This window comes from Hyla sarda, chromosome 2, assembly GCF_029499605.1.
Source record: "Hyla sarda isolate aHylSar1 chromosome 2, aHylSar1.hap1, whole genome shotgun sequence".
NCBI lineage: Eukaryota > Metazoa > Chordata > Amphibia > Anura > Hylidae > Hyla > Hyla sarda.
Genome location: NC_079190.1, coordinates 325,859,735 through 325,883,143, shown reverse-complemented (window position 1 = coordinate 325,883,143; position 23,409 = coordinate 325,859,735). Strand labels below are relative to the sequence as shown.

General features: G+C 42.7%; 1 protein-coding gene and 1 long non-coding RNA gene across 2 annotated transcripts in view; one reads left to right on the top strand and one right to left on the bottom strand.

Moving 5' to 3' along the window:
- The window catches only part of TBC1D22B (TBC1 domain family member 22B), a 68,753-nt gene that overhangs the window by 22,572 nt on the left and 22,772 nt on the right, over positions 1-23,409 (bottom strand). The window contains exons 5-10 of the mRNA XM_056557935.1: positions 17,816-17,886; positions 7,277-7,405; positions 6,603-6,668; positions 6,065-6,179; positions 4,929-5,035; positions 4,620-4,695 (exon numbers count right to left, since the gene is read on the bottom strand). Of these exons, the coding sequence (XP_056413910.1) occupies positions 4,620-4,695; positions 4,929-5,035; positions 6,065-6,179; positions 6,603-6,668; positions 7,277-7,405; positions 17,816-17,886 (564 nt within the window). The remainder of the gene's footprint in view (positions 1-4,619; positions 4,696-4,928; positions 5,036-6,064; positions 6,180-6,602; positions 6,669-7,276; positions 7,406-17,815; positions 17,887-23,409) is intronic.
- Positions 10,806-16,328, top strand: LOC130356409 (uncharacterized). The gene is made up of 3 exons (XR_008888872.1): positions 10,806-10,899; positions 13,824-13,965; positions 16,251-16,328. It is a non-coding gene; the product is annotated as an uncharacterized LOC130356409 (long non-coding RNA).

The window sequence follows — 23,409 nt, the reverse complement described above, 5'->3', positions numbered from 1 at the left end:
TACACAGTATTCCATGTGTGGTCTGACTAGTGATTTGTACAGTGGTAGAATTATTTCCTTGTCGTGGGCATCTATGCCTCTATTGATGCACCACATGATTTTATTTGCCTTGGCAATAGCTGCCCGTCACTGGTCACTACAGCTAAATTTACTGTTAACTAAGACCCCTAAGTCCTTTTCCACGTCATTCGTCTCAAGTGTGCTCCCATTTAATACATAATCCCAGCCCGGATTATTCTTCCCCATGTGCATTACATTACATTTATCAGTGTTGAACCTTATCTGCCACTTCCCAGCCAAAATCTCCAACCTATCCAGATCCATTTGTAACAGTGCATTATCCTCTATTGTGTTTACTGCGTAACAGAGTTTAGTATCATCTGCAAAGATTGCTACTTTACTATTCAACCCCTCTACAAGGTCATTAAATATATTACATAGAACAGGGCCCAAAGACTGACCCCTGTGGTATCCCACTAGTAACAGTCACCCAATCAGAATAAGTACCATTAAAAACCACCCTCTGTTTCCTATCCCTGAGCCAGTTACTTACTCACTTACACACATTCTCACCCAGCCTAATCCTTCTCATTTTATGCACCAATATTTTATGTGGCACCGTATCAAATGCTTTGGAAAAATCCAGATATACGACATCTAGCGATTCCGCCTGTCCAGTCTGGAGCTCACCTCCTCATAAAAGCTGATCAGGTTAGTTTGACAGGACCGATCCCTCATAAACCCATGCTGATATGGGGTCATACATTTATTTTTATCAAGATATTCCAAAATAGCATCCCTTAAAAAACTCTCGAACAATTTACATACAACGGAGGTTAAACGGGTATTCCAGGAAAAAACTTTTTTTTTTTAATATATATATATATATATATATATATATATATATATATATATATATATATATATATCTCAACTGGCTCCAGAAAGTTAAATAGATCTGTAAATTAGGACAAAGCAAATCTGGATATCCCTCACACCTGTGCAACGGACTGCATACACCACCCTCGGCAACTCCTTGTACTGGAAAAAGAATTTCGTCTGGCACCAAGGTATGGGTTTAAAAGGCTTGTCTTTATTAAATCCACAGCAGGTCACATACAGAAAACATGGTCAGATTTGTAAATTACTTCTATTAAAAAAATCTTAATTCCTTCCAATAATTATCAGCTGCCGAAGTTGAGTTGTTTTTTTTCTGTCTGGCAACAGTGCTCTCTGCTAACATCTCTGCTTGTCTCGGGAACTGCACAGAATAGAAGAGGTTTGCTATGGAGATTTGCTTCTACTCTGGACAGTTCCCGAGACAGGTGTCATCAGAGAGCACTTAGACAGAAAAGAACAACTCAATTTCAGCAGCTCATAAGTACTGAAAGGATTAAGATTTTTTAATAGAAGTAATTTACAAATATGTTTAACTTTCTGGAGCGATTTGATACATAAAAAAAAGTTTTTTTCCTGGATAACCCCTTTAAACTAACAGGCCTATAATTCCCAGGGAATGGCACCACATTTGCCATGTGCCAGTCCTGGGGAACAGTCCCTGTTACTATAGAGTCCCTGAATATTAAAAATAGGGGTCTGTCTATTACATTACTTAATTCCTTTAGAACACGGGGGTGAATGCATCATATACTGTAAAGAGAAATATGGCATAAAAACATACAAAGCGTCCCTCCTCAAAGATCTTATACTCCCTAAAGGATACTTTCCTATGTACTAAAGGTAGAATGAGCCTGAAATCCAACTCAAGGTGTAATTCAAGAGGTTAAAACGGGAGCAACTCTTATGGGTTTTTTGCAGGCAACAAAGTTGCAATGAGATCCCAAGAATCTGAAAAAGTCAACCCTTCTGTTCCCATTCCTCATGCCCCCCACATTCCAGGAAATTACATTTATAAGTTCGAACATAATTTAAGAACAAAAAAAAAAAAAAAACGAGAATGTGGTGGGAGTGGTATGCAAGCATATAATGCAAAAGAGAAACAACACTGAAGAAAAGAAAAAAAGAAAAAATTAAGCCAGCTAATCCTTATGGGTAAAAAAAAAATAAAAATAAAACTAAATCACTGAGATTCAATCTCAGAAGTGTGTACAAATGATGTTAAATAAAGCAGAGTGCCCAGCTAGCAGAGGTAGAACAGGACAACTCCATAGAACACGTTCTAATCTGCAAAGCATTCCCGGGAGAAACAACCAAGAGTGAAGACAACCAAAGATATTTCAGGAAGTTAAAGGGGGACTTTTTTTTTTTTTTTTTAAATCAACTGGTGCCAGAAAGTTATAAACAGCTTTGTAAATTACTTCCATAAAAAAAATCTTAATCCTTCCAGTACTTATTAGCTGCTGAATACTACAGAGGAAATTGTTTTCTTTTTGGAACACAGAGCTCTGCTGACATCATGAGCACAGTGCTCTCTGCTGACATCTCTGTCCATTTTAGGAACTGTCCGGAGCAGCATATGTTTGCTATGGGGATTTTCTCCTACTCTGGACAGTTCCTAAAATGGACAGAGATGTCAGCAGAGAGCACTGTGGTCATGATGTCAGCAGAGAGCTCTGTGTTGCAAAAAGAAAAGAATTTCCTCTGTAGTATTCAGCAGCTAATAAGTAGTGAAAGGATTAAGATTTTTTAATGGAAGTAATTTACAAATCTGTTTAACTTTCTGGCACCAGTTAATTTAAAAAAAAAAAATATATATATTCCACCGGAGTACCCCATTAATTCTCATTGAGATCCAGGCAGTCCATGGCATCCGCAGGTATATCAAAGAAGAGTGATCTATACTTGGCATTAACTTGCAATCTAGCAGGGTAGAGTATTGCATAAGGAAGCTGTAATGCTTGTAACCCCTTCCACACAACTAGGAATCTGGGTCTGCGATGCTGCACCTCCAGAGAAATCAGGAAATAGAACTATTTTACTATCAGCCAAACGTAGGTTATGACACTCTGGCCATGCAAGTATCTTATCTGTCATGAAAAGCTTCTTTGTCAAATGTCTATAGTAACCAGTTCTCAAAATACTCTGTGGGGTTGGACCCCTCCACCTTTCTGGCACATCAATAACTCTCACTTTGTTCTGGTGTAGCCACTTTTCACTGCCATCCATTTTATCTAGCAGTGTGACAATATGCTTATTTGCTTGTCTAAAGTCCTTATAGACAGGGTGTAAGGTGTCTTCTACAGTACTGATTCTACCCTGCACTCAAACTCTCTTAAGATCTCCCATGATAAAGGGAAGTTTAAACTTCCCCTATGTGTATATTAAGGGTAGTAAGACCAGACTTGCAGTATTTTATTTATTTGAGAAGATTTCTCAGAATGGACTCCTGTTGCATAGTAGAACTTGCAGGACACATGACAGAAGTCCCATGCACAGCCCTTCAGGCTTTCACCCCAGTCTGTATCAGCACCTGTCTTATGAGAAGAGACCACAGCACCAGCGTCCTGCCGATAAGAAGGGTCAGACACCTGGGACCTGGCAAATTGTTCCAGTCTGGAGGTTACAGCAGCAGCTTAAGCTGTTTTATTTGGCCACAGAGTAGATGAAGAGAGTTGATCATCTCCATCTCGCCCGGACTGTCCCTGGTCATCCTCTCTAAACCGTAGGATGGCACAGTTGAGAGTACAAGACTTGATGTGGCAATGGATAACTGTAGCTAATAACAGATCGGAGTTCCCTTGTGAACATCTGCTCACATCCTCAAAGATTTTGCCAAATGTTTGCATGACTTTTTAAATTGCTATTTTGTAACCTTGAAATATGTACTGATGTTTCATCATAATAAGAAACTATGTAATATGTCTTATTAGACAAAAATTCTTTTTTCTCCTGTTATCAAGCTTCTTCCCTCTACAACCCTACCCCCTGGATTTTTCCTGCAACTAAACATTATGTACCCTCAACAAGCTCTGTACACACACAAGACTTTAATAGTTTTGCTTTGCTTCCCTAAAAGACCTAAGCATCTCTGTGGTGTATCAGTTACTCTTTGTACATGTTCCCTATTTACTGCTGGTGAGTGCAGGGGCCATCAGACATCATTACACCCCCTCTCTGATCTGTGCATCTTGGTGTCAGCTGTTTGATGGCTCAAAGGATTACAGATTACCTATAACTTGGGGCCCTTCTACTGAAATGTGCATGCCAGGGAATAGTACAATGTAATGGCATATCTACAAGCCTTGGAGAGGCCTGGTGGGGATATAGAGCGACCAGGAGATGCAAGTCAAAGGGGAGGGGTATTTGATCAATGGTTAAACTTGTACTTCATGACTCTTTCCGATATTGTCACCGCCCAGATGACTCTTCAGTGAAAATTTGCATACAGTACATTGTGGTTTATATAGCAATTTTTGCTTTTTGGCTGCATCACATTTAGCATACAAGGGCGTGTCCAGAAGCATCGTCAGTCATCCATGTAATAAAGCATGGTGACAGTTTAGGTTTGAGAGGATGGTTACATGTACCATATTTTGCTGCATATTTTCTACAGCTGATTTTGCTACCTATTGACTTCAAAATACCATATAATAATGTGACCCTACCCTAAAGCAGAAAAAAATAATCAGTTTTTGTCATGAACAACAACATGAACTAACCATCAATTCGGCTCACAAGTTCCTCAAGGGCCTTCACGTTTTTCTGAATTCCAGGTTGAGCAAATGTGTAGTTATCCTAACAAAAATGGAATACACTTAAATGAGGATCTGCTGTCAAACATAACAGAAAACATGAGAAATTCAGCAGAAGGTGAATAGATTTCTTCAAGCATCAGTCAGATGAGTGGGACAGTTGCAGAAATTACAGCAACAAATCAGCCATGTGTGAACACAGCCTAAAAATGTATTTAGCATTTTCATAGTAAAAGTATACTGCAATAATTCAATAAACAAAGAGGTGTATTATACCTGAATGCCATCCAGTAGTTTACTCATTGACCAGAAGCTATCTGCTTCAATGTTCTTCAGGGTTTCTGGTGGCAGTGTACCTACATCAAAGTTTTCAACATCATCTTCTAAAAACAGAAACAAAAAAAGAAAGAAAACAAGTTAGTTAGCGCAATATAAACCTCACACCAGACACTGCATACATTAAAATCAGTGCTTAAAAATGGACCCGTGCCTAACCCCCAAAAATTATTGCATTGACATTCTGGGATTATTCAGTCAGTGGGATATATATTAGGAAGACACGCTCCGTAATGTACAATATTCACACCGCCTGACTGTATAATTCTGCCCATGACCTGATCTTCACTCCCATTATTAAAATTAAGTTTACACCTATCTGATTCGCTCCCTTAAAGGGGTATTCCGCCCCTGGCATCTTATCCCCTATCCAAAGGATAGGGGATAACATGTTAGATTGCCGTGGTCCCGCTGCTGGGGACCCCGGGGATTACCGCTGCGACACCCCGCCATCATTACAGCACAGAGCGAGTTCGCTCTGTGCGTAATGACGGGCGATACAGGGGCCGGAGCAGCGTGACGTCATGGCTCTGCCCCTCATGACATCACGGCCCGTCCCCTTAATGCAAGTCTATGGCAGGGGGCGTGACGACCGCCACGCCCCCTTCCCATAGACTTATATTGACGGGGCGGGCCGTGACGTCACGAGGGGCGGAGCCGTGACGTAACGATGCTCCGGCCCCTGTATTGCCCGTCATTACGTGCAGAGCGATCTCACTCTGTGCAGTAATGACAGCGGGGTGCTGCAGCAGCGATCCCCGGGGTCCTCAGCAGCGGGACCGCGGCGATCTGACATCTTATCCGATATCCATTGGATAGGGGATAAGATGTCTAGGGGCGGAATACCCCTTTAATTGTCAGACAAAACACAAACCCTCATATCTCAGGAACGGAAGAGCAGATCAAGATATTTAATGTTAATCTAAATTTTTAGGGGTTGGCCACAGGTTCTCTTTAAAGTAAGCACTTCTTTCTAAAATCACACAATAGTTTTTATAAGGAAAGTTCAACTGAAAGCTATAGGAGGAAACACAAGTATGGAAACACAAAATGAAGGATAAACAATGCATCCTTACCAACATGCTCCGTCAAAAACACCACAAAGAATGGAGTGACCAGATCATTGATTCCCTGGACGTATCCACTTGCAGGGTGCCGGATGGCCCAGATAAACAATATTCTCTCAAAGATCTGTCATGAAAGAAGCACAGAAAATGCACAATAAAAAAAGAAAACGAAATTTTGTGCTAAGAGTAAATATGAGGAACATTACAGTTGATCTAAGGATCTGTACACAATTTATTTTTGTTTTGTGTATGTGCCTAAAAAACGCTCATGGGCTCACGAGCTACGATGGTGCCACAAAAATGTAAACACATATCCTATCGCTGGACCATGTCTGGAATTACACTTTACAATGCTATATATAGTAGCTAAAATTCCTGTATTTTCGGTAAAGTACTTTCCCCAGCAGCAATTTCAGCCTATGGCGAGATGGATGTAGTAGCCTTTCATAGAAAGGAATGTTGTGTTTAGAATGTCTGCTTAACATGCTTATTCTCTGAGTATCAAAAACTTGAAGTGTAACAATAAGAAGAGCAGTTAAAGACTCACTTCTTGAACTAATGGTTGCTGAAACAATGGTATTAAAGGATTAGTCCTTGGTATGTCAATATGAATCTACAAGACAAAAATGCATATATTACATAAAGATCAATTTAATATGACAAATACAAAACATTGTAAGGGCTCGTTCACGCAACAGCAGACATCTCAATAGGATGCTGCTGCTCAGTTCACAGTATGTAAGTCCTGTAGTGGAACTGGATTCGCAGGAAGAATGTTATGGAGCACAAGGAGCTGATCACTGATATATAGATTTGTGGAAAAAGTTCTAGGATAAATTGATAATCGACATTTATTCATGTAGTTCTGGGCTTAGTAGTCATGTGGGCAGTCCTTCTCAATGACTGACAGCTCTCTATGTATGCACTTATATTTATGTATACACATATATACATCAATGACTAAGCAGGACCACGCACATTACTAAGCCCAGAGCAGATATTTCCATCCATAAATTACTGGTTATCTTAGAATGTTTCCCCAAAAACCTTATATCAATTTTCCCAGCTGCTTCTGTTCTATAACATAATGCCTCCTGATTGGCCTGCAGTTTCCTTTAAACCTCATAGCCTCTTGCACACTTAGAGGGTAAAAGAAAAAGCAAGGATACGTGGACATTTTAAAATGATAGAAAGAAGGTACAAACATCAGACAATCAGTACCTGTCGATAAGTATCCTGATGATGCTCTTCATTTCGAGAATCATAATACTGTTCAATAAAACCAAAATATTCTACACGTTTTCTCTGGAGTATCATCTGCCGTCTATCTTTATTGGCAGGAAGATAACCCTATGGACAGTAAAATAAAACAAAAAAAATGAAATACAGTACCTGAATAAAAAATGTCAACATACGTGGTGTGTGCTACATAAGTTATTCACTCTACCTGCAAAAAACTTCTAGTAACAATGCGTAAGGCTAACAAAGAATTTAAACATTTTGTGCTGGTAAACTTCTAACGATCTTTATAGCATTTTGCCTTTCTGAGATGGATAACAAAATTAAAATGATGTAATGTCAGATTCAAAACTTTTTATATGTTGTACATCTTGGCAAAAAAAATTTCTTTCCAATATACTTTATAAAAAAAATAATGTCTGGGACCCGTGGCTAATAGCGCATGTCGCCGAGGGGGCTATAACACTGCATAAAATAAAATAAAAAAGTTAAAGATCATTTAACTCCTCCCCTAATAAAAGACCTAATCACCCCCCCCCCCCCTTTTCCCATTTAAAAAAAATGTGTAAATAAAAATAAACATATGTGGTATCGCCGCGTGCAGAATGGTCCGAACTATAAAAAATATATATAGCTAGTTAAACCGCACGATCAATGGCGTATGTGCAAAAACAATTCCAAAGTGCAAAATAGCATATTTTTTGTCACTTTTATATAATAAAATGAATGAATAAAAAGCGATCCAAAAAAGTCAGATGCAAACAAAAATGGTACTGATAAAAACTTCAGATCACGGCACAAAAAAACAAGCCCTCATACCGCCCCGTACATGGAAAAATAAAGTTATAGGGATCAGAAGATGACAAATTTAAACGTATAAATTTTCCTGCATGCAGTTATGATTTTCTCCAGAAGTGCGACAACATCAAACCTATATAAGTAGGGTATCAATTTAATCTTATGGACCTGCAGAATAAATATAAAGTACTGCATAGAAAGGGAAGCCCCCAAGTGTTACAAAATTTAGTTTTTTCTTCAATTTCATCGCACAATGTTTTTTTTTTTTTGTTGCGCTGTAGATTTTTGGGTAAAATGACAGATGTCATTACAAAGTAGAATTGGTGGCGCAAAAAATACATATGACTACATGTGACTACAATCATATGCCTCCAGCTGTTGCAAAACTAAACTCCCAGCATGCCTGCACAGCCAAATTATGGGTGGGCATGCTGGGAGTTGTAGTTTTGCAACAGTAGAAGTAACACAGCCTGCAGCAACCCTGATGTAAATCTGAGTTTTACCAATCATATGCCTCCAGCTGTTGTGGAACTACAACTCAAAGGATGTGCGGGCATCCTGGGAGCTGTAGTTTTGCAAAAGCTGTAAGAACACAGTGTGTGTATAGCATAAAACCAGAATGGAAAGGGTTACAGATGCTCACTCCCCAGACCAGTGACTGAGGAGAGTGGGGGAGTGGTTATCACCTGAGGGGAAGAAAGGGACCTGCCCCCCCTGCTTCTGGTCGACAACAACAGCCTGTTTTGGCCTCAATGACCAAGGCCTTTTTTTCAAATCTGACATGTGTCTCTTTATGTGGTAATAACTTTGGAACGCTTTTACTTATCAATCCAATTCAGAGATTGTTTTTTCGTGACATATTGTACTTTACATAAGTGGTAAATTTTGATTGATATATTTAGCGTTTTTTGTAAAAAAAATGAAAAATTTGGCGAAAAAAATGAAAAATTTGCATTTTTCTAGACTTTACATTTAATGCATGTACCATAAATAGTCATATCGCACCAAATTAATGATTAATTCACATCTACAATATGTCTACTTTATGTTCCCATCATTTGATAAACATTATTTAACTTTTTTAGAATGTTAGAGGGTTTATAAGTTTAGCAGCAATTTTCCAGATTTTCAAGAAAATTTCAAAATCTGATTTTTCAGGAACCAGTTCAGTTCTGAAGTGGAATTGAGGGGCCTGAATGTTAGATACCCCCATAAATCACCCCATTTTATAACCTGCACCCCTTAAAGTAGTCAGAATGACATTAAAGAAGTTTATTAACCCTTTCGGTGCTTCACAGAAATGAAAGCAAAGTGGAGGCTGAATTTACAAATTTCATTTTTTTTGCAGATTTTTCATTTTTATCCATTTTTTTCTGTAACACAATAGGTGTTGACAAAGAAATAAAACTCAAGATTTATTCCCTGAATTCTGACGTTTTTAGAAATATCCCATATGTGGCCGTTTTGCGCTATGTGTCTCTCATGCAGGCCTCAAACATGAAGGAGTGCTATGTGGATTTTGGGGCATCCTTTTAGTTTAGGATATTTTGTTGGCATCATATAAAGTTGCAGAGGCCTTGGGGTGAAAAAATATTTTTGGGAGACAAGTTGACGCTTTTATTGGTACCATTCTGGGGTACATGTGACACTTTGAGCGTTTTTTATTTAATTTTTTATGAGGTGATATACATTAAAAAATCTATTCTGCAGTTGTTTTTTATTAAAAGAATTTAGGTCGTTCGTCATGCGGTATAAAAGACATGTTAACTTTACTCTGCAGGTTGATACGGTTATGGCGATACCAAATTTCTATGCTTTTTTTTATATTTTAGTTCATTTATAGCATAAAAACGATTTTAGTAAAAAAAATCACGTTTTTAATTCGCCGTATTCTGTGAGCCATAACTTTTTTATTTTTTCACTGACGCAATTGTGTATGGACTCTTTTTTTGCGGGACATGTTGATGTTTTTGGGGGGACTATTTTTGAGTTTGTGTTGGGGTGTATTATATATATATATAATTTATTTTACTATTTTTTTCCAATTTTTTTCATTTTATTTTTCATATTTTTTATTTTAAATTTTTTTCACATTTTTATTTATTTTTTCACTTTTTTAATTTCTTTTTCACTTTATTTCACATTTAATTTTTTTTGTTTTACTGTTATACACAGAATTCAATGGAGTACACATCTGTACTCCATTGAATTTTGCCTATGTCTGTCAGTACTGACAGGCATAGGAAAGATCAGTCCCTACCTTAGGTAGAGACTGATCACTCATGTTGCCATGGCAACGGAGGCTACTGTCAGTCCTCCGGTTGCCATGGCAACCATCAGCGCTCTGCTTTCACTTTGCAGAGCGCCGATGGTGACAGTTGGAGCTCCCTCCTTCTGTAATCCTAATAGACGCCGCGGTCACAGTGACCGCAGCGTCTACAGGGTTAACTCAGGATCGGAGCTGCGCTCCGATCCTGAGTGCTGCGGGCGGCCTCCCCCAACGGGGCCCCTCTCACCACCGATCGCTTCACTGAATGAAGCGACGGAGGAGAGGGGGAAGGAGGAGACCGCCGCCAGATCCCTGCTTTCGGTTCGTCTGAACTGACGGACCAATAGCAGCAGGACCTCCCTGAAGCCGGCCAGGGACCAATCGCAGCGGTCCCCGGCCGGCTTCAGGGAGGTCCTGCTGTGTAGCACAGCAAGTTTCATAAAACTGTCACAGCGTGCGGCGGCGCTGTGACAGTTTATGTCCATCAGGTACATGTACCTGATGTTGCGCGAAGTCACCGCTAATCATCAGGTTTAAGGTAATCTATCTATCTAAAGAGAAGGCCTGACTCACTGACTCATCAACACCCAGCCTACATTTTTTCACAGGTGTTGTTTTTAAGACGTAGACGAGGAATAAGAAAGAATTTTTCAAAATTCAACCCTTAAGGGGGTGAAAAAGGGGTTAAAAATTAGTATGGAAGTCTGTCATTTTGAAGCTAGAAGCATGAAACTTTGTTTTTAGGCTAACTTAGAGATAATGGAACACATGTTTTAATGTTTTCTAAAATTCCACCCCTGAAGGAGTGAAACGGGGGTTCAAAGTTTGTATGAATTAACCCCCTTCCGCAGAACTTCGGGTATACCTGGCGCTGCGGCACGGGAGGGTTATGAAGCAAGCTCAGGAGCTAAGCACGCATCATACCCGAACGGTCCCGGCTGCTATCAGCAGCCAGAAGCCGTGGCTAATGCCGGACATCGACGTTCCGGCATCAACTCTTTAGACGGATGCCCGTAGACTTTACCCAGAGCGGCCTCATTACTATAGGATCGTAAAAAGTAGATCTATGTTACCCCAAATTTAACGCGAGCGAAGCCGTGGGCAAAAGCTAGTTCAGAAATAAAAGCTGATTCTGAGAGAAATATAGGTCATAGACACAAAAAAAAATTTCCGACAGTTGCCTCGCCTCTGAGCACCCTGCTACAGGTCTGACACCGGATCGTCCGTGCAAGCCGAAGGAGTCTAGCTACAGCAGCTTAGCGGCGAGTGCGGGCACCTGTATTTGGTATATGACTTTGGGTTTTCTGGTTCCCAGCACCTGTTGACTCGCAGGCACAAGGACCCTGGTTTCCCGCAGTGACAGATTGCACTGATCAGTATCCTCACAAGCTGTGACCTTATATAGTGAGCTAGGTCTCTGACCACAATAGTGTCATCTTCAGTTTTTTAGTAGTTGCATTTTCCCTTATTCCTTAGAAGATTGGAGCACATTGAGGTGACCAGTTCAGTGGTTGTATTTAGAAAATGGAGATTGGTCTTGCCACTAGTGGAGGGGATGATGTCCCTGACACTGGCAGACTCAACGCAGGAGCGATTTTTGCAACAAGCAGGACGAGTTGAAAATCATCAGCACTAAAGCATAAGAGAGCACAAGGTGTCTAATTTGGCTGAAAAGGAAGCACGAGCATTTTGGACCATCAATTCACTTCAGGCTTATCAGGAGAGCGGACAAACCCCTAGAGGGTTACGGATATATAAAGTCCTCTCCCAATTTTAGGATAATGCCATATTTATACAATTGCGGAATGAAGCTCACCAGTCGCAGGCCATGATACACTATAAAATGCATCCGTTTTAAAGATCCGTTTGATGTTCCGTTAGGAAAACCCTGAAAATCGGCAATTAAACGTCCGTTAGAAAATCCCATTATAGTCTATGGGATTTTTACATTATCCGTTTTAATCCCTTATAGTCCATTATTAATAACGGACGTTATTTTGTGACGGGAGAATGAACGGAAGAAATAGTGCATGCACTATTTCTCCCGTTACCATCTTCCTTCACAAAATAACGTCCGCTTTTCATAACGGACTATAACGGATTAAAACGGATAATGTAAAAATCCCGTAGACTATAATGGGATTTTCTAACGGACGTATGGGATTTTTTAACGGCCGTTTAATGGACGATTTTCAGGGTTTTCATAACGGAACATCAAACGGATCTTTAAAACGGATGAATTTTATAGTGTGAAAGCAGCAAAAGATGGCAATTTATACACCAAGAGGCACAGGAAAAGCATAGCGAAAAATTCCATCCTTCATTATGGGAGTTCACATCCAATGCAGGCTAAGAACAGTATACCTTACAGCCAATTTTTGTGGCTTAAAAGAAACAACAGTGAAGAGTCTAACTTTCATGCTCAAGCCGGAGCTATGGCCTCTAGATTGAAGAGGCGAGGTTATTCACAGCAAGTAGTGGAGGAAGCCTTAATGAGAGTCAATGACAAAAAGAAAGAGAATCTTTTGGTCGAGAGAAAGAAGGAGGATATTGTAAGGAGAGTCGTGTTTGCATTTAAAAACAGTATAATGAAGGCTAGGATAAAAACAGCTATCCTGCAAAATTGGCATTTTTTGGAAACAAACACCTAGCATGAGAGAGAGAGAGAGAGATCACGGCTAGAGGGCCCATTGTTACATATAGAAAAAAAAAATCAAACTATTGGTGAATTTATCAACACTAACGTCTTATCTAGGCAGATGACATTTTCGGGTGAACCTTCGAATTCTAAGACAGGCTGGTGAACCTCGGGTCTTCCGTCGGGCAATAAGAAATGTGGGATTTGCCCACAGTGTAAATACAATAGTGGCCTAAGCAACGGGAGATTAGGAGGTTATTATTTTTCTATAAATTAGTTAATCACATGTTGTACCAATTACGTGGTTTACTTTATCATATGTGAATGTCAAATATTTTACATAGGTAAGACGATACGTCCACTCCGTGTAAGATTACGTGAAATTCTACATTCAATCCAAACTGGCTCTGGAGCCCCAAGATTCATTGAACATATCAGGAATGCACATGCTGGGGACACAAGAGGTCTAAAATTTAGACAAGCAAGATCTGGCTGCGAAATATCAAAAATATCAGCAAAAATATCTTGTTGTTACAAGCCGAAACCTATTGGATCATGTGCACAGAGGCATTGGGTCCTATAGGTTTGAATGACAGAATCGAAATGTCTTCACTTCTTTAAGTTATGTAGGAGTAACTATTGTTGTATAGGCTGCTGTTCTAATAGAGTCCTCAGTATTGGGTCTAGTACAGTCACTGGTTTTCCCCAGCAGCATCAGTGGTGTGTGTTTTTTTTTGCTTTTTTATCTAATTTTGTCCACTCAGTGTTTCCGTAATGTATCAGATCACATGATCAGAGTCCTGTTCTTCTTATTTCCTGCATAGCGCGATGATAGAAACGAGGCCGGATGAAGCGCAATTAGCGTGAAACTTCACCAGCAGTTGCTTCGCCTCGGAGTGCCCTGCTACAGGTCTAACACCGGATCGTCCGTACAAGCCGAAGGAGTCTAGCTACAGCAGCTTAGCGGTGAGTGCTGGTACCTGTTTCTTCAGTACGTGTATAAAAATGATATGTACATGATCAGGATGAGATACTGAGCAACATATAACAGTTTTTTTTGTTTGTTTTTTGGGTGATCTGACAGGTACGCTTTAAGGGGTTAAATGGGAAAGGGGGGGGGTGATTGAAACTTATAAGGGAAGGGGTTAATTCACATTTATTAAATTTTTTATTTACTTTTTTTTACGCAAATTTTGTAGTGCCTATAGGGGACTATTATATGCAATCCTTAGATTGCATACACTGAACAATACTATGCCGTAGCACAGTAGTGATCAGTGTTACCGGCGCTCCATTGCCTCAGCATGCCATGGCTGACTGGAGCATTGGAGCACCAACCTGATGGTGGGAGGCAGGTAAGGGCACTCTCACCGTCCTCTTTTTACCGCGTTGGTCCCAATCAGCTCTGTTGAGCAGCCAAAACTAATTCTTTTTTACATTTTAGATGCCGTAATCAACTTTGATTGTGGAGTCTAAAGGGTTAATGCCAGACGTCACCAATCGCAGTGATGCCTGGCATTAGCCGCAGATCCTGGCAGCTGGTAGCTGCCACATCCATTCCTTTATGAAGTGCTCATAATTAGGGGGAGCTCACTGCATACAAATTTATAAAGGTCTCATTAAGTTTTATATTTATCCAGTAAGAATATTATCCTTCAGAGTGATTTTGCATAAATACAACATATAGCATATTGATATACTATGCCGCAGTGTTCTGAATTTGGGGGTGGCCATTTAGTGGATGATGAAGTTAATCAGAAGCATTCCATACAAATACTGGAAGGGCTACTACACAAAAAAGAAAAATTCAATATAACTAGGGATGTCCCGATACCGATACTAGTATCGGTATCGGGGGCCGATACTCTGATACTCGGCCGATACTGCTGTCTATAAGGGGGGAGCTGCTGTCTATATAAAGAGGGAGCTGCTGTCTATATAAAGGGGGGAGCTGCTGTCTATATAAAGGGGGGAGCTGCTGTCTATATAAAGGGGGGAGCTGCTGTCTATATAAAGGGGTGGCCTGCTGTCTATAAGGGGTTGGCCTGCTCCCCACAAGGGGGGACACTGCTCCCTGTCTACAATGAGGGGGCCCACTGTCTACAAGTGGGACACGGGGGGCGCTGTCTACAAGGGGGGCAAGAGGGGGTACTGTCTACAAGAGGGGGGGAGCTGTTTTCTACAAGGGGGACACGGGGGGCGCTGTCTACAGGGGGGACAAGAGGGAGTGCTGTCTACAAGGGGGGGCCCTGTCTACAAGGGGGGGCTGCGGTCTACAGGGAGGCTGCTACTAATGTCTGCAACTATCTATACTACCTACAAGGGGATACTACCTACTATTAAAGGTAATCTTACAGCAGAGTCACCTGCACTAACTTGAATTTATATGTAGATAGTGCAGGTGACCCGGTTTCTACCGCTGCTCACCATGTGAATGTCAGCCCAATCTCTCCGGAGACATTGGTTTTGCCGCCAATGCAAATTCCCTGCAGACATGTTTCCCAGACATTACAGAATTCAAAGAGAGACCACTCATCTCTTATCGCCGGGTTCCCAACCTGCGCGATAAGTTGGCAAAGAGTGATGTGTCCATTAAAACGATCCCTCAACGATACCTAACAGTACAAAATAAGGGATCGTATCCATGTTGCCAATGCATTAATTGATCATACATGGAGAAAGGTCCTCTTTTTACACACCCTACAACAGGACAGACTTATAAATTGAGACGTTATCTTACCTGTACATCGGACCATGTGGTATACGTCTTGAAGTGCCCATGTGGCCTCCTCTATGTAGGGGAGACCACATGGGACTTCAAGACGAGGTTCCATTAACATCGCTTTATTATTCAGAAGGGAGGTTAGACCTCCCCGTATCCAAACATTTTAAAGAACAGGGACATGTAGAGAAAGACTTGAAATTTACGCTAGTTGATTATGAACCTCCACACAAGAGAGGAGGTGATCTAAACAGTCGCTTAAAACGCCGTGAGTTGATGTGGATCCACAGATTACAGACCCTCAAACTGAGAGGTCTAAATGTGGATTTCACATTAACTCCTCAAATATATAACGCGAAATGATGCGAGAATACATTGGATGCCACCTGAGTACCCACTTTGTGACATAACAGATTGGGATATGGTCAATAGTGAAGGCAGTAGATTTATATATGATGTGTATGTACATAGATACGGTTTATGATTTTTTGTATATTTATTAATTTCTTGTATTTTCTGTATATTTTAGAGAGAAGAATGGTGTATACGGACAGGTGGCTGAAATAACCACAAGAACTCTAAAAAAAAAATCTTTTTTTTTCTTTTTAAAAAAACCTAAAAAAATCATTGAATTCTAATATTATATATGTCTTATTCACTTTAATAAATATAATTTAAAGACATTGCATGGCATGCATCACTGGCTCCTTCATGTATGGATGGATTTAGAGTTTTTTCCCCCACTCGTTTTTTTAATTTTTCAACTATTCAGTATTTTTAATTTTACTATTCATTCACATTTATTTTTACTTATTTTTTTTTATTATTTTTTTCTCTTTTTATTTTTTTTAATTTTTTTTAAGTTTTCAAAAATTATTTTTTTCAAATTTTTTCTCTTTTTTTTGTATATATATTTTTTGTTTGCATTATTTCTTATTTTCTTTATATTATGTCTCTTGGCAGCATAACATGGCCCTAGAGATGATGTAACCGCGAGTGTGGCACCCCCACCCACTGCATGTGGAACCTCGTATTGGAGGCCGCATTTAATGTGTGCACGGTGCAAAGCCATTCAGCCTAACACTGACACACATTACACTACAGCTCCGTAACACGAAGCAAGTGTATATGATGTTGCCTTGCAACAGGGGAGGGGTAAAAGTGCCGGCAATTGTACTAGGCCTAAAACAAAAGTTTTATTTTATTTATTTATTTTTCTTTATTATGTTTATATTTCATTTCCTTGTTGCCCATACTTAACATGGAGGACGGAGCCTGCTGCACTTAGGTGCGCATGCACACGCCCGTCCCGATCACGTGATCTGGGAAACCAGTCACGTGATCGGAGATCCACGCAGCGTGATTGGCCAGGATGCTATGCCACTGCAATGCATACTTACATCCATCGCACAGCCGCAGTAGAGTATCACCCACGCTGCGGACGCCATTACACTAGATATGAGGTGAGTCAGACCACCTTCCGGTATACACCTATATGTAAATAGATCTATAATTTTCAATACTGTGTATAATTTCATTAATTAGCTCATTTGGCTTACTAGGACCAATTCTCATGATCTGTACATTCTGTACATGGATATTAACATCACTTCGGGCACTTTAGGATAGTCTATGACTTCCCCTACATGATATAATGCACATGCACTTTGAATATGTTGGATTATTATGCACAATATTGTTTGATTTATTGATTTGTCACTGTATGTAATCACTTCCTTATAAATACTTTGTAAATTCTCTATTGATTTTGCTTGAGAATGGTGCTGTGAGAGCACCGAAACGTCGCACTCTCTGTTCATGGAATAAATCACATTTATTTACTTTGAAACTCCTGTGTGCTGCGGTCAACTTCTTGTGGATTATCTGACTCGGACCCTGGGACCGGGGTCCCTTGGACCAGCCTGCACCTACTTCTACCTTGGATGTACTGCCTTCCTTTTTGTATGAGTATTATATATATATATATATATATATATATATATATATATATATATATTATATATATATATATATATTATATATATATAAAATTAGAAGATAAATAAACGAAGATGGGGTTTGAGATAGAATTACCGATAGAAGCCTCCATGTGATAGGTCGGACATCTCGTGGAATTCCAGGCCAGCTACATTTTCTTAGTTCATCTGTAAGAAAAAATGTTTATCACTGCTGGCAGCTGGAGAAAAGGAGATTTTTTATACCTACCGTAAAATCTCTTTCTTGAAGGATCCATTGGGGGACACAGACCTTGGGTATATGCTGCTGTCTCTAGGAGGTTTGACACTATGGCAACTAAAAAGTCGTCTCCTCCCAGCAGGATATACCCGCCTCAAGGCCACTGAGCTAATCAGTTTTAGTCCCAGAGCAATAGGAGGAGACCGACAGGTTAAAGGAAAAAATACATGAACTGTCCGAGAACCAGAAGAAAAATATAACCGAATAGGAACCCTAGAAAAGGGCGGGAGCTGTGTCCCCCAATGGATCCTTCGAGAAAGAGATTTTACGGTAAGTATAAAAAAAATCTCCTTTTCTCTATCGGCTCCATTGGGGGACACAGACCTTGGGATGTACCAAAGCCGTCCCTTGGGTGGGCAGAGAAAAAAGGTCAGGCAATCGGCTGTACGTCCCAGACTAGCATCAGCCGATAGGAAGGTATGAACCTGGTAGAATCTTGAAAAAGTGTGCAAAGACGACCAGGTGGCCGCTTTACAGATCTGCGTGGCCGAGGCCTTGTTTCGAAGAGCCCAGGATGCCCCCACAGAACGGGTGGAATGAGCCAACAGCAGATCGGATCCACCGAGAAATGGTGGCCTTGGAAGCAGGCTGTCCCTTTCGACGACCTTCCATAAGGACAAAAAAAGAATCGCACTGACGAAAGGAAGAGGTGACAGAAAGATAAGTCCGAACAGCCCGTACCACATCCAGTTTGTGGAGTAAGCGCTCCCTGGGATGAGAAGGAGCAGGACAAAAGGACGGAAGGACGATGTCCTCGTTGAGATGAAAAGCCGAAACGACCTTAGGTAAGAAGGACGGATCTGGCCGGATAACAACCTTGTCCTGATGAATCATCAGGAAAGGAGAATGGCAGGAGAGAGCTGCCAGTTCAGATACTCTCCTAATGGAAGCAATGGCTATAAGAAAAGCCACTTTCCAGGATAGGAGTCAAAGGGGAACCTCCCTGAGAGGTTCAAAAGGTGCGTCTTGGAGAGCGCCTAGAACTAAGTTCAAATCCCAAGGGGGAGAAGAGGACCGGTAAGGAGGGACAGCGTGTGCCACGCCCTGAAGGAAGGTCAGGACATGCGAATTGGAAGCAAGAGGACGGTGAAAGAATAGAAAGGGCCGAAACCTGACCCTTAAGGGAGCTGAGAGCCAGCCCTTGTTCCAACCCCGACTGCAAAAAGGAGAGGAGACGGGGAACGGAAAAAAGTAACTGGAGAAAAGGTCTGAGTTTCGCACCAACGAAAGTAAGACTGCCAGGTACGGTGATAAATATTTGCAGAGGAGGGCTTGCGAGCCCTGAGCATGGTGCGAATTACCTGGGAAGAGTAACCGCGGTCTCAACCGCCACGCTGTTAAATGCAGCGACTGTAAATTGGGGTGGCAAAGGGGACCCTGTGACAGTAGGTCTGGACGAAGTGGAAGACGGAACGTCGTCCAGGAGCCAGACCACGTCGGCGTACCATGCCCTTTGGGGCCAGTCTGGAGCCACCAGAATGACTCCTTCCGCCTTGAGCTTCCTCAGAACCCTGGGAAGGAGGGGAGGGAACAGATAGGGCAGGACAAAGCCTGACCACGGAATTACTAGGGCTTCCATGGCTAGAGCTAGGGGTCCCCTGGACTTCGACACAAACGTCGGAATTTTCCGGTTGTGTCGAGACACGAAGAGATCCACGTCCGGGGTCCCCCAGAGGTTGCAGATCTGTGCGAACACCTCCGGAAGAAGAGACCACTCTCCGGGGTCAGCTGAGGACCGATTGAGGAAATCCGCTTCCCATTTGAGCACTCCCGGAATGTGAATCGCCGAAATGGCCGGAACTTCGTGTTCCTCCCAGAGGAGGATCTTTGTCACCTCGGACATGGCTGCTGAGCTGTGAGTGCCACCCTGCCATTTGATGTATGCCACAGCCGTGGCGTTGTCCGACTGGACACGGACAGGGTGGCCCTGAAGCAGGAACTCCCAATGCTTCAGACAAAGATATATCGCCCTCAGTTCCAGGATTTTAATGGAAAGAAGGGCTTCTTGGGGAGACCAGAGGCCTTGGACCATCTGATCCTTGAAACCCCCCCCCCCCCCCAGCCCGACAGACTGACATCTGTCGTGACCACCTGCCAGTGGAGGGAAAGGAACAAACGAACGCCCCTGAAGAAGGGGGGAGGGGAGCCACCAGCGCAGAGACCAACAGGTCCGAAGAGGGAGAACAATCTTGCGATCGAGAGAGGAGACCTGTCCCACCGGGCAAGAATCGCCATTTGAAGAGGACGGTAATGAAACTGGGCAAAGGATACGGCTTCCATGGCTGCCACCATCCGACCCAGGACTTCCATGCAAGTACGGATGGTAACCGGGGATGGTATCTGGAGGACTCCCGACAAGAGAGCCAGACGTTTGTCTGGCGGGAGGCGAATCCGAGCAGAGTCCGAGTCGAATTGAAGCCCCAAGAAGACCAGAGACTGGGTGAGGGAGAGAACAGACTTGTCTCGGTTGACCATCCACCCGAAGCGACATAGGGTGTGAAGAGTGAGGCTCACATTCTCCAGAGCCTGGGCTCTGGTGGAAGCCTTGATGAGAAGGTTGTCCAAGTAAGGTATCACCGATACCCCTCTTGACCGTAACAGAGCTATCACGGGCGCCAGAATCTTGGTAAAGACTCGTGGCGCAGTGGCCAGACTGAAGGGGAGAGCTACAAATTGATAATGACCTTCCGGAACCGCAAAGCGGAGGTACCGCTGGTGTCCGGGAAAAACTGGAACGTGGAGGTAGGCATCCTTGATGTCCACAGAGGGAAGAAACTCCCCTTGATCCATAGACACCACCACCGAACGGAGAGATTTGGAAATGGCGGATCAGAAGATGTTGGTTGAGACGTTTGAGATCCAGGATTGGCCGCACAGATCCGCTTTTTTTGGGAACCACGAAAAGATTGGAATAGAAACCCCGAAAACGTTCCCTTGAAAGAACCGGGACAATGACACCCTGGATAAGAAGGGACTGAAGAGCCTCCTAGAAATTTCTTCGCAAGCGAAGGAGATCGGGGAGCACGGGACTGAAAAAAAAACGATCCCTCGGAAGGGAGGCAAATTCTATTCGGTATCCGTTGGACACCACGTCCCTGACCCAGGAGTCCTGAATGTGCGTGGGCCAAACGTCTCGAAAGAGCAAGAGGCGACCTACCACCCGAGAAAAAACCTGCAGAGTCAGAAGCCGAATCGGAAACCTAGTCCCCCAGTTCCCCAGGAGAGTGCGAACAAGTGGAGGCAGCCGTAGAAGAGGGAGACTCCGACCGGGTACGTGGCTCAGGGGAGCCAGAGCGGTGACCACGGGAATGTCCTCTGGAAGAGTGACGAGTGTGGCCTGAAGAAGCGGCCGGGTGAGACCTGCGAGTGGAACGCCCGTGCCTACCAGAAGACTCAAGGGATGAGTCAGAGGAGACACCCCTAGTACGCTTGTGTGAAGCATAGGGAGAAGGGGAACGGGACCTTCTAGAGGGCTGGTGAAGGGTAAACCTCTCCAAGGCAGTCACCACAGAACGGGAGACCTGTGCCAAGTCGGATATAAACAGAGAGGGAGGATACCCAGGCTGGAGGGGTGGCCGAACCCACCGGGTCTGAAAGAGCACCTGGGTTAGAAATAGCAGGGGGGTCTGGGGGAGCAGTGGAGCAGGCAGAACAAGTGGGTTCAGCAGAACCTGGCATTTTTGCAGAGCAGTTTATACAAGCGTAATGAGTAACTAATATTCCAGATATCTGTTTTGAGGGAGGGACAGTTCTGGGCACGGACATAGCAAAAAATGAACAGTCTCACCCAAGTCAGTGTCCCTAGGCAGCTGCTGTGAGGAGAACTCCGCACCGAGGCTGTGAGGAGAGAGAAAGAGACGCCGGCCAATAGAAGGAAGGGGCCGGGTCAGATGCAAGGGCGCTGTGATTGGCCCTTGCATGGTCCCAAATGCGTGCACAGCGCTGATTGGTGGCTCAGCTCGCGCTCCTGAAGCGCTTCTGCGGCTTGGTGGGCGGAGCTAACGTCCGGCGGGCCACCGAAGAAATACAGATTAACTTAATAATGGCGCCCGCTCCTAACCCCTGTAGTGAACTCCTATGCGCGTGAAGGACGGAGCGGGCGAAGTGCCGTCGGCAGCCGCGGCTGCCGAAAATGAAAGTAAAACGACACGCACGTCCGCAGTGAAGAAACCTCCGGCGCGTACATTTCCACACAGACTGCCCAGATAAAGTGCCCCTCTACTGTGAACACACTGCCCCTTTACTGAAAACACTCTGCTCCCCATATAATAAAAAACAGTCCCCCTGCAGGGAAAAATAAAACTATTACATGGCCAGTCCCAGCTTCAGGAAGAATAGTGGTCCAAAACAGGGGTCTCCAGCTGTTGCAAGACCTAAGGAGAAAAAAAAAAAATACTCACCTGTGCTGAAGAACTTACCTAAAGAAGTCTTCAGAATGTAGTCTTCAGTCAGCATTGTCACCTGCTGCAAGCCAAGCTCATAGCGAGGCGAACAGGGAGGTAGGGGACCCGGACCCATGAGGTACAACCCCAAGCGCTGACCGTTGGCGAGAGGGGGTTAACAGTACATCCAAGATGCCTGCCACCTCTCGCAATGGGGAAACAGTGAACTGCAGTTCCTGAGTCCCCACCTAAAAACAGAAAGAAAAAGGAATAAAGCGGAATAAAACACATTGCCTAAACCTAAAAAATAAAAAATATGAGACCAGTGTCTACCTCCTTAAGACACTAAGCTAAAACTGATTAGCTCAGTGGCATGGAGGCGGGTATATCCTGCTGGGAGGAGCCGACTTTTTGGTTGCCATAGTGTCAAGCCTCCTAGAGACAGCAGCATATACCCGAGGTCTGTGTCCCCCCAATGGAGCCGACAGAGAAAAACAGAAAAGGAGCAATTGATGTATAAAAAGGAAAAAAAATGAGATAGCAGCTGTATTACAGAGGATGAAAAAAAATGAAGAACAACAAGTAGCACTAGTCATGTGCAAAATATAATCATGGGCCTTCAGAGAGATACAAATACTGAGCAATTGTTACTATTGAGAATCTCTCTCTACTTCAGTCTTTCCCAACCAAGGTGCCTCCAGGTGTTGCAAAACTTCAACCCCCAGCATGCCTGGACAGCCTTTGGCTGTCCAGGCATTCTGGGAGTTGTAGTTTTGCAACACCTGGAGGCACCCTTGTTGGAAAACACTGCTCTACTCATACAACCAGTGGGCAGCAGTTCTCGCCTCTATCAAGAAGTCATGAGGAATCTTTGCACTACTGCAAAGTGCAATACACTGCAATGACTGAGTAATAAATGCTCATGCCAAGATAGGCAGAGCAGGAAAACTCTTTACAGCGGTTCTAGCAGGATGAGTAAATTACCTGTTGTGTAATAGTTCTCTATTAAATATCTTTTGTACATTAGCATTCTAAGAAAAACGTTTATCA